The sequence below is a fragment of the Melozone crissalis genome, unplaced genomic scaffold (genome assembly GCF_028551555.1).
Source record: "Melozone crissalis strain CALT ecotype California unplaced genomic scaffold, PUWL_Pcris_2 ptg000034l_1, whole genome shotgun sequence".
Taxonomy (NCBI): Eukaryota; Metazoa; Chordata; class Aves; order Passeriformes; family Passerellidae; genus Melozone; species Melozone crissalis.
In genome coordinates, this window is record NW_026535812.1 from 11691560 (window position 1) to 11703863 (window position 12304).

A 12304-nucleotide genomic window follows, 5' to 3' on the forward strand; every position below is an offset into this window, starting at 1 on the left:
CTTTCTTAGCAAAATGATCAACTTTTCACAACCAGATACAATTGATGAAAGGGCTATTAATAAGAAAAAACTCACTCCTTTCACTATTTCTGTAAGTACTGCATGAATAGGAACTTGCCACAAATGAGAAAGTATTTTTCTGTTTTAATGATAGCTCTTCTGGTGGAGAAAAAAAAAAATTAAAAATCATATGTAATAAAAAAACCCTGAAGCATGAGCTTATATTTTCTAAAAAACTCTACTGTATTCTCCTATTTCTTAGATGATTTACAGAAAAAAATATTGTGTTCTTGTTTTCTCTAATTCCTTCCCTATTAGCTATTTTTGTTTTGCCTTACTGAGTACCTGAAGTAAATAATTTTAGACTTTGAGTGGATAGCCAGGTTGTATTTTAGCCATGCAGAAAGTATCTGCATGGCTGCATATTCTGTGATAGGATGATGCACTTTCAGTACTGGAGAGTAGCTTTGACAGAGGATGAGGAGATCTATTTTAATTGTGTATGAAGTCATGGAAAAGTTTGACAGCAACAGTTTTTAAGAACTTAGTTTGGGTTTAAGAAAACAGGGCTGGAAAGGGAAGTAGATCCATAAGTTACCAACCCAGTGAGAAAAAAACTGCTGATAAAAGCCTCAGTTAAACGGCAGACTTTATTTTAGGCAGTGGTGTTAAAATATGACAAGTTAAACCACACTATATTCTAAATCCTTTATGTGGGTAAAAATATTTTTATTAAAGTATTCCTCAGTAATTCCAGCTGCAGAAGGTGGCCCACAATTTTTAAGTGGGTCCATATTAACACTGTCATTGTTTTCATAAAATTTTGGTAAGATGCAAGGTAGTTAACAAAAACCTGCAGAGTGCAGTTTTCCATTCAAAGCCATTGAATTAATGCATTTTTTCTTCCAAAGTTTAATATGAACAATTTTACTAAAAAATACAATCTCCCAAGTTTGTTAAATGATGATATTCCAAATAGGAAAACTTAAACCTGGCTCTGAACTCAGCATCTGCCATTGGCTGCACAGTTGTCAATATTGGATCACAAGATTTGCAAGAAGGAAAACCACACTTGGTATTGGGACTCTTGTGGCAGATCATTAAAGTTGGCCTTTTTGCTGATATTGAGATCTCCAGAAATGAAGGTAAGAGTAATGCCTGCTATAGCAATGCCAGCCCCTTGGAATTAGCTCAGACCACAATAGCAGTGATCTCAGCTTTCTTTCAAACTTGCTTTTAGCTCTTATTGCCTTGCTAAATGAAGGGGAAGAGCTGGATGAGTTAATGAAGCTCTCCCCAGAAGACCTCTTGCTGCGCTGGGTGAATTACCATCTGGCCAATGCAGGGTGGCAGAGAATCACTAACTTCAGCCAAGACATCAAGGTATGTAGTTATTTCTTCTCATAATTGAACACAGTGGTATTAAAACACACAGTGTATAGAAAAAAACTGTCAGATCAGGAGAATTTGGGTACAATAGTAATCTGCTTTATCTGACTGCGGGTTTATCCTGCATTTTTCAACACTGAAAGAGAATTATTTTGATCTCTTCTATCCTATTTAGTTGCTCATCCCCTGTATTATCATATCACAGTGCAAAGTGAATATTTCCAACAGGCTGATAGTCAGGGAAGTTCTAATGTTGTTCGGTGTCTATTAGAGTTATTTAGGATAATTTGCACCACCTTACTGGCTGCCTAATAACTGCCAGTCACTGCTTTGCTGGTGTGTCAGCTGAGCGACACGGGGATGGAAAGGTTCCTTCTCTCTTCAGTCATTCTGCAAAGGCAGGCAGAGCATTGTAGTAGCCCAGCTGAGGAGAGAACACAGCAACTTTTAAAAACTGAAAGCAAAGGAAGAAGACTGCCTTAAGGTGGTTAGACCTCCTTTCATTGGACAAAACCATGTCCTTAACGGTTTTTGGCTATCTGCTGCACCACTCAGCAAGTTACATCATTTCAAATGCTGTCAAGAAGGCTGTTATTAAAGCAGACTGTAACTAGGGTTTTATATGAAAACTGCTACTATGGTAAAAAAATTATATGGTGCTTAAGAGAAGTAGTAAATACTTCTAGAACTAGTAGGAGTTTATTTTTTTTTTCTAGTTTGTTACTGCAAAATTGATCCTTTTTGTGGGTGACCCCTGATAAATTTGCCCTGAACATCTTAATTGCAACAGTCTAGATAATATTCAGCAGAATAAATTTAACTAGTGTTGTCCACAATAATTAGCAGATATTCCTTTTCTCTGTCATCTGGCTGATTAAGTTCTATGTGAAACAGGGTAGTAAAATGGCTGCATGACTTCATCCATATTCACTGAAATTAGAGAGCTGTATATTTGACTCCTGTGGCTTTTGGATTGGAGTATTACAGTAATAAATGTCTAGGAAAGGCTACAAATGTGCTGCTTTTTTTTTTTATTACACTGTTTTAGGATTCAAGAGCCTACTACCATTTGTTAAATGAGATTGCACCCAAAGGAGATGACCCTGAGCAATTGCCTATTAAAATTGACTTTACAGGATTTCATGTAAGTATCCAGAAATGTAAAAACAGACTGGAATTATCTGAGACCTCTGTGTATGTATCCAACATTCTGGTTACCAGGTTATCCCTGAATCCTCTTCTGTTTCCTAAGGTGTGCAAAAACTCAGCCAGATTGCTCAGTGTTACTAAAGCTTAAATGAGCAAAAACTTGAGCCTACAGTGCTGCTGAAACAGGATAATGCATCCTGCAGTCAAAAGTTTGGAGCTATGTTTCACTTGGAGTAGTGTATATTGATTTTCAGTTGGAATAGTGTACATTGTTGGGTCATCCAACATGAATATTAGAGCATCCTGCTCAGTTCTCATGTTCTGGAATTCAGACAAGGAAGAACAGAGTTCACAAGCCATTGTTCCTTCCTCTAACCAAGCAGCAATTAGAAACAACATGTGAGCCCTTCCAATAACCAGCAGCAAAGTGTGGCACCCATCAAGCTTTAAGGTGTAAAGGGACAGAGGTCTAAAACCAGCCTACATTGATGTGGAAGCACTTGTCTAAGTGGCTTCATAATGCCTGTTGGAAGGATTATTCTGGGAGTGCATTTGCTCCAAAGTTGAACTGCATGCCTGAGATACTTATATATTAATCAGAATATACAGTAGAATCTCATTATTCATTATAAGCATGAAACCCATGTGCATGATTGTTTTCTTATATACTTTAGTTCTCTTAAATTCCTTGTTTGCTTTGTTTGCTCTTGTTGGGGATTTTTTGAGAGTGAGAAAGAGTAGAAGTAAATTTTTTCCATGTAATTTCCTACAGTTCATATGATCACATTTTTGTAATGAACCAGTATATTACTAATAAAGACTAACAAACAAAACATAAGTTCCCAATTTTGATGATTAATGGAAAGAATATTAAAAGGACAGCAAGTTGAAAGCATTCAAACTCTTATTGGAATTACTTGAGAATATAATTTTAAAGCAGTGATGGTGAACCTTTAGTACATGTAGGAGGATGAGGAATATGGGAATCAACAGCCTGGAAATGGCAATAGCATCTCTACACTCCTGGCTGCAGTTGCTGTGATTCATGAGGAATGCTGTGACAGCCACAGAAGTGAAGAACAGTAGAAGGCAGAGGGGAATTGTCCTGGGCTGTAAGAGCTAGCTCAGGCATTGGCAGAATGAGGGAGGAACTGACATGGGTCATTTAAAGATTTCCCTAGCTGATGATTCAATAAAATCTAGTACTAGACTTAACTGTAAATTAACTTTTGTTTGTTTTTCTTTTTAGGATAAAAATGACTTGAGGAGGGCTGAATACATGCTCCAACAGGCAGATAAATTGGGCTGCAGACAGTTTGTAACTCCAGCTGATGTGGTTGCAGGCAACCCTAAACTCAATTTGGCTTTTGTTGCAAATCTCTTTAACACATATCCAGCCCTGCACAAGCCTGACAATTCATCTTATGATCTCAATTTATTAGAAGGTACTCAACTTTCTAACTGTATGGAAGAGAGGAATATTAGTATTAGAATATTTGTAGTGATTTCTACTTAGGTATTCCTTCTAGGTTGTGATGTAGGATCCCTGTGTGCTGGTGCCTGTGTTTACTTACTAGCAGCCAATTTAAGCCTTAGTGGAAAACCCTGGTAGTGTGTATATTGTTCACTTGTGTTAGCCTGACCAAATGGTCATTCCTGAATAACCTTCTGTCATCCATTTGCAGGAGCAAAAACTGTCCTCCTACTTTCCTTTCAGTTTCCATGCTTCTTTCCATGCTATTTATATTTGAGCTGATATACAAATTCTGGCTTTTCTTTGAAGTGCTATATTATGCAACTGTAATAGTCTTTAAAAGTATTTTTCACATACTTTTGTGCATTTGTATATATGTGTGTGTATGTTTGTTGCCTTTTAAAGTAGGAAACATTTTTTTTAAAAAGGCTTCTGTATCAGCAGCCTGGATAAATCTATTGCATCAGCAGCCTGTATAGATCCTGTCATAGCAGGGAATTTGGCCTTTAACTGTACAGTTCAGATCCCTAATGCCAGACACAAAGGGATAATTGGTAGCAATCTTTGGCTGTTGCCCTTGCTGTGGACCAGCTAATCTAGGATAATGGAATGGCTCCTGCCAGTGTATTTCACAGTTGTTCACTGATCTCAAAGGAGTGTGAGAATCAGGGGTGCTGCACTCGGGAGAATCATCAGCAATGTTCACATAGTCCTCTGCACTGCCTTCTCGTGCCTTCCTCTTACTGTTCCTATCAGGTTTCCTTTCCATCTAGGTGAGTCCATCTTCCTTTGCTCCTGTTTTTTCATGATTTGTCTGTGCTGCTGCATCCCCGTGTCACTAATCTTGTATCCCTCAGAGCATTCCTGTTTCAGGCTTCTGGCTCTTCTAGCTTCAGCTGGGTGCCAGCTGTGATAGAGACTGTAGAGCACAGGACCTTGTCTTCCCTTTCCAGCTGTGATATCCCCAGTCACTGCAGTCCCTGCTGGCCAGGACAAATGACTGAAGGAAAGGTCTGCTCTTCCTCTGCTTCAGTTTTGTTAGAAATGTCAGCTCTTGGAAATGCATACAGGAGCTGGGTGGAGGTGGAATATGATCAGTTCACCTTCTCTGCTCTGAAGATAAAATTGCTGGTGTGATTTGAAATACCGAAAACTTGGTTAAATTTGGAAGCATTTTCAATGGCATGGGAAAAACCTGTTGAATTGGTTTCTGGACTTTCCTGAAACATTTAGATGGAAATGAAAGTCTCAGCCAAACCAGTTTAAAAAGTTACAATCAACTGAATGCTAGGCTATGATTTTGTAATTACAAATACTGGCCAAATTTAACTTACTATTTACAGTATATATTTTTGAGATGGATAATCATGCCAATGTTACCTGTTCAAAGAAAAGTAGATGACTCCTTTTTGCCCTCAAATAATAATTGCCGTGGTGTCAAGTAGATCTAAACCATCAAAATAGTTATTTCAGCCCAAAGACAAGGTTGTTAATGTATTTTTTCCTGTTAATGTATTGTTTGTTTTCCATTAAGTCCTGTGTTTATACCAATGTTTTCTCAAGCTAGTGATATAAAATATGACATTGATTTCTTTATAGTTTCATCATAGATTGTCTGTTGAAATCTGACTCATAATTTATAATGCTTTCCTGTTTTGCTTCATGAAATGCAGATTTGACCCCTCCTAATGTAGGTACTGTATTTAGTACTTTTCTGTACTCCATAAAAGTGTTTATTCTGCAATTTTTCATTCTTTTTTTTCCCTATTGTTTAATCATCTCTGTCCTTTTCTGGTTGATTTTTTTTTTTTTGCATTGTTCTTACATTTTTCTGTTGTTTTAATATGCCATCATGAGTAAAAGAGATGGAAAAAAACCCACAGCATATAAAATGAGGGCAAGAGTTGCAGTAAGTCAAATGCCATACAGGTATTTTGGAGGGTTTAGCCAGTGAGGGCTTGCCATGAACTGAGATGTCGAGCTGTAGGTATGTGTGGGTGAGTAGAGCTTCCTGAAAGTTTTCATTTTCCTGTAGAAATTCCATCTTTTCAGGGACTGTCCCACCTCATCAGCATGGTGTGGCTGTCCTCTTCAGTTTAAGACAGTTAATGCTGTGCATAAACTGACATCTGCCCTGATAACACATCTGGTGATGTGCACTGAAATATGAGAGTGTGTCTCTCAGGAATACTGACACAGCAAAATGAACATTTACTGTTGTGTGGGGGTGGAGAGGGCAGTCCTGAGCTCAGTTCTTGCACCACCTTTGCTGCTGGTCCAAGGAGGCCCTGGCTTGTGGGGAAAGCAGCAATTTGGAGTCCAAGTCATGAAGAGAGCTGAGCTCATGGGGGGAGGAAGAGGAGGGACTTGTGTCCACCCACTTTTCCACCACTGTAAATGTTCTGTGCTGTTGCTTAGATTACTGGCAGCCTTCATGGCTGTCACCACAAGAGGGTTAAGTACTCCCACTCAGGCTGGCTGAACTTTGGGTGCCACTGTATCTTGAGCTCAGTTGTGTTGCAGGGATTATTTTAGGTTTATTCGGAGCTCTTTGGATCTTTCATCCCCTCCCTATGGCTACTCTCCGCTCAGTTCCACAGTGTAATGATCTCAAAAAAGAGATGGCAATAAATATAAAGGATACTACCAAATTTGCTCCTCTCTCTTTTGTGTAGCTCTGCCCCCTTTCTGCAGTTTTCCAATGATTTTGGCTATCTGCTGCACCACTCAGCAGAAGATATGCTCCTGATAGGATCACAAGGTATATTTTGAATAAAGGAATAGAGAGAAAAAAACTGGTCACTTCTCAGCCATCTGGAAAACTTATGAACACTCATGTATTGCATGATAAAGGGATTTGTTTAGAGTGGCATATTAAATATAGTATGCTGGGTTTAATTCCTGGACTCCCACTTTCCAAAAGGGTCCTGCCCAGCTTGCATGCTCTTGCTCCTACTTGGCTGCTTTGGATTCTCCTGACAATCTTGAGCAAGCATTTTAAAATCCTCAGTCTGAGTGCAGTTGCTGAGTATCTGTTTTTGTGGCTATGCTGTTTCTTAAGAGTTCACTAAATAACCTTGGCACTGTCTTTGTAATGGAGAAGTGTTCCTAAAAGCACTTTGCAGTCAGGATTTTATGTACTGCAAATCAACTCAAAGCTCAGTAACCATAAAATCATTAAAAAAACCACAAGGCACTTGCTTCAAAATACTACAATCTCAAAGGTATTATTTATAAACTTAAATTATGTATAATTCTTGAGTTATGATTGTTTTTTAAATGGAAAACCTGATATTTTTAATAACTTTGTCATAAAGTGTGATTGTTCTTTTAAATTTTAATGTGGCAAGAAATATGTGAAACAAAGCTCTCTGATGATCTTGCAGAATAGTATTTTTCTTTGTTTCTACTGTTTCATCAGTGGCTCTGTGGTTATTTTTACAAGTAAATATTTGAAACAAACAGTAATTCAAATTGCATATGAAAAAAAAAAATTTAGAAAAACATATTGGTAAGATGAATATCAACTATTTCATAATAATTGGAAAGGAAAGAACCTGGTAAGGTGGCTGAAACTTTAAAAATAAAATTTACTCTGTTAGAAACTGTAAACTACAGGTGAAATTTCTGAAGTCCAGAGCTTTCTCCCTCCTCGGTGTCTTCGCTGTTTTCTTAATGGTGGATTATCAACCCAGGGGAACAAAGTTATGAGGTTATTCCAAGCTCACTTATTCAGGCTAAATTTTCTCAAATGCTCCTCTTTGGTGCAAGAGAAAACATATTATGCAGCACTGATTCACATGTAGATGTCTACAGAGATGTTGTTAAAATTTAGGTAGTTTTATATGTAGAAAATTAATGAGTTTTTGCAGTCTGTAACTTTATAGAGAATGAGTTAGGTTAGGATTCATGATTGCAATAATAAAAGCAACTGTGTCAGGAAAGTGAAGGTTGGGATTTACTTCCTAATGAATTTTCTGAAGTTCTTGTAAGTAGAATTGCTGATTAAAGCTGTGAGGATAACTGGCCCCCTCACCAGTATAAATAGCTCCACAAAGTTAACAAATACTACACTGCCTCTCCATGTTTTCAGTGCAAAGAACTACAAAAAAAAAAATCTGTTGCTTTGGGGAGGCCCTTTGCAAATTAATACTGTCAAATTCTGTGAGAGGAGAGTGGAGTTGTAGTGCCTTGTGTGTTAGTACTGACTTTTATTAAAAAGATATTATTTCTCTCAAACTGTTGAATGCTGTTTCTGCTCATTTTAGTTTCAGGAACTTATTACTAATCATCTCCATGATATATTAATTATGTGAAATATAACAAAAGTTTATTTCTGTATTTTATCAAATTGTATTTACTCAAATAAATGTAGTCTAATGATACTGCTTCATGTAGTCCCCCTGCCCTGTACCCAGAACTGAGTGGGTCTGAATTGGATAGGATTGCCTTGTAGTATAGACTATTGTTTGGGAAATTGTGAACTCTTTTTGGGGTGGGAGGGGGGTGGTGAGGGATATGAGAAACATTTAAACATTGCTTTTAAAGTGTTTTCTCCAATAACTTATATAGAATTGTATTTGTTACCATAGGAGAAAGTAAGGAAGAAAGGACTTTCAGAAACTGGATGAATTCACTGGGTGTGAGCCCATATGTTAATCATTTATACAGGTAAGGTTTTTTAAAAAGAATGATTTGACTTCCCAGGGGTGACAGGGGAAGAAAGAAGGAAAGGGGGAAGTTGTATTTCTACTAGAATAGTGATATCTAGGTTTCTTCTTCAAAACTGATCTGTAGGACCACATTAAGCAGTATTTGACTCAAATATTCTAGTCATAATCTAGATAGACTAGAAAACCTAAGAAGGTTTAAATCTCCCTCCCTCACTCATTTGTATGTTGAATTATGTTTTTATAAAAGTTGAGATAATTGTGTTTTATGATGTATAATTTTTATTTTTTCAGTAGACTGTAAGGAGCTCTGCAGTGTAGTATTCCCTCAGATGAAGTGCTTTATAACAAGCTTTTTAGATCCTTCTGGTCACTTTCAAATTATGGCAGAAATTGATTCAAATTCTGCCAATAAAAGATGAGATTGAGGGAGCAAATAGGAACCCCTGCTTGTATGTATATTTACTAATGGGTTTCATTATTTCAGTTTTCTGATCTCTGTAAAGTGATCTTAACATGGAGAATTTAATTTATTAAGTAGTTGATGGGAATTATCAGTAATGCAACATATCATTGGAAAATAATACTTTTCCTACTATTCTTCTTTTGCAAGATAAGTTCATTGGTTTTGATTATTCTTTAGCAAAATTCATCTGTAGGCATCTGCAGATAAAGCATGAGTATTTAACGTTTGGGAAAGTCCTTAGAGAACTAAAACAAGATCAATAAATTAAAACTCTTTCAGCAGCTATTTTGTCTATGCCTGCCTTATGAAAGTAATTATTTATTTGAGGCCAGTGACTGAGATTGCTTCATTTAGATTTGTGATACTAATGAAATTAAGTGCAGAATTTGGTGTGTATACTTGCAGGAATCAAGCAATGGAATGTGGGCTAGTTTCTTTACAGAACCGCACCAGCTTTTATTTATGTGTCTGGAATTTTTCAGCAACTTAATTACACTGTGAAAAGTCTCAAGTACTTACTTTCATTGTCAATCTGTGCTTTTGTGCTGAAACCCATTGTTTTGCTCTTGGTTTAGTGACCTTTCTGATGCTTTAATCATCTTCCAACTGTACGACATGACGCGTGTTCCGGTTGACTGGAGCCATGTTAACAAACCTCCTTACTCCCTGCTCGGGGGCAATATGAAAAAGGTGGGTGATGCTCTGGGGGCAGCCCAGCTCCACTGGCTCCCATGCTGCTCATGGCAGGCTGTGTTGTCAAGATTTCTGTGCTACTGAGACAGCCCTGGGAGAAAAAAAATGAAAATCTAATTTTCAGTTATTATCCCAAAGAATAAATAGCAGTAATAGCACATATCACCTTAGTTTCTAAATGTGGGCACCTTTTAGCAATATTTCATTTATGGCCTAATTTAGCTCTTACAAGTTAAAGCTTCAGGCCTGACCTGGCTGTTGTTGCTGGATGCTCCTGTACTGTGAGGCATTTCCTCCCAGAGCAGTTTTATATGCTGCCCAGAGGATTAGGGCAAGACTTGCAGGATCCAAGCTTTCACATAGTTTTGTGGATGTTGTGAAGCCTAAAATGTAGAGGATAAAAATTACTGCCTGTTTAAGAAGAACACATTTCAATAGCTTTCAAAGTATAGTTTTGATATAAATATATTTTATTCACTACTTTAGTGGAAACTTGATTTTCTCAAATGTGGAAAAAATTATCATTGGAATCTTGCATAGTTGCATTTATAGTAAAAACTGTTATTTATTTTAATCACAGTGTAGCTAGACTGGAAATCTTTTCTAGCTTCAGATCTCACTGTAGGTAACAGTAAGCCAAAGTAATTTAAAATACACATAGAGTATATGTCTATATTGCAGAAATATTAATATGTTTTCATTATTTGCACACAAAATTTATTTTTAGATTGAGAATTGCAATTATGCAGTAGAACTTGGGAAGACAAAAGCCAAATTCTCGCTGGTTGGTATTGCTGGACATGATCTAAATGAGGGTAATCCAACACTGACTTTGGCTTTGGTGTGGCAGCTGATGAGAAGGTAAGTTAGGCAGTGTATGATGGATGTGTATAAATGTGTCTGTGCATGTGTCTGTAAATCAAGGCAAATTAAGGGTAGTATTCAGGTCACCCAACTGGTATTGTAGAGAAAAATCTCTAAATATCCCTGTTCTCAAAGATAAAATTGTATATGTGTTTTGTAATCATACATACTTTGCAGTGATTGAAACCACAATTTATAGTGCCAATTAAAACCTTATAAACTAGAAACTGTGACTAAAATATAGATCCTGCAGTAAGTAAAAAGAATTCACCTTATTTCATGTTGATTCCGTGTGTCTTTCTGTAAGTATAATAATTTAAATATTTTAAAACCCAAGGCAGTGGTGATACATGCACTATAGAAGTTGAAAGGGTAAAAAATTGTAGGTCATTACAGCTATAGATACCATAAGTATCATCAAATCAAAATCTTGCTACTGTATTGAGTGAGAAAAAATTATTATAAAGTGATTTGATTAAGGAGTGTTTTATTGCAAATGTTTTTCTCAAATTAGTTTTCTTAGACCTATCCCAAAACACTTAGTGGTTTTTGTTCTCAGACTGCTGTGATTTAGTTTTTTTTTTCCCTACTAGGATGGTAGGGAGTCATTTTAACTTAGAAAGTATAATTTATTATGATGTACTGAGTAAAACAAATGCATGAAGATGTTACCATGAATATTATGAGGTTTGGGATATTATTTTATTATTTTGTTCAGTAACCACTGAAAAAGTGACTTCAATTACACTATAGTTTGTAAGGTAAGTGTACCCTATGAAGAGTACTTAGCATTGTTACTGTGATGAAGTAATATTTTACCTTTGCTATAGCTTTGCAAGAAAAGTTGAGTTCCAGCACTCATTTTAATTTGGGCTCGTTTTTGTTGAAGGTATACTTTGAATGTACTGTCTGACCTTGGAGAGGGCGAAAAAGTAAATGATGAAATTATTATTAAGTGGGTGAATCAGACACTTGCAAAAGCAAGTAAGAAAACTTCAATTACAAGTTTCAAGGTAATTAATTTTATTTACTTTTCTTTCCACATATAATAGGACCTGGGATTTTTAACCTGATCTGTTAATGATTTTGTTTTAACAGCAGCTCTGCCATCGACTAGCAAAATTGTTTATGGAACTATTTCTGACAGTCTTTGAATCTTCAAAAGTATTTTTCAAATATATTGAAAAATAAAAGAATTTATAGTGGCTGCAGTAAAATACAAAACAAAAAGCCCAAAAATAAAGAAAAGAAAAATAACTTTAAACTTTCAAAGGGTCTTCTGTCTGAAATTACCAGTCTTTGGGCCTGGCATGTCGTATATTTTCCAAATATTTGATATAGGCACTGTCATGCTTACACAAGCCATAAGAACGATTTTGGAAATACGGGGGGCAGATGATCACTTCTCCTAGGAGCTGGTTAAAGGATGTTCTCACGTGTGACACAGCCGGGAGGGGGAGCCCAGGGTAGCCAGCGACACCTTGTGTTGTCCTTGGCGCTGCTGATGTGCAGCAGGCCGGGGGAAACAGGAGCTGTTCCCGTTCAGCACGAAAGAACACACTGCTAAAGGAACCTTTCCTTCCACGTTATTTCAGTGTT

The 12304-nt window shown here is 36.8% G+C and overlaps 1 protein-coding gene across 1 annotated transcript in view; it reads left to right on the plus strand.

Annotated features, from left to right (window-relative positions):
* Positions 1–12304, plus strand: part of PLS1 (plastin 1) — a 41686-nt gene that overhangs the window by 25788 nt on the left and 3594 nt on the right. The window contains exons 6-14 of the mRNA XM_054282575.1: positions 10–91; positions 980–1145; positions 1241–1383; positions 2438–2533; positions 3788–3983; positions 8605–8683; positions 9724–9838; positions 10569–10702; positions 11595–11718. Coding sequence (XP_054138550.1) covers positions 10–91; positions 980–1145; positions 1241–1383; positions 2438–2533; positions 3788–3983; positions 8605–8683; positions 9724–9838; positions 10569–10702; positions 11595–11718 — 1135 coding nt within the window. The remainder of the gene's footprint in view (positions 1–9; positions 92–979; positions 1146–1240; positions 1384–2437; positions 2534–3787; positions 3984–8604; positions 8684–9723; positions 9839–10568; positions 10703–11594; positions 11719–12304) is intronic.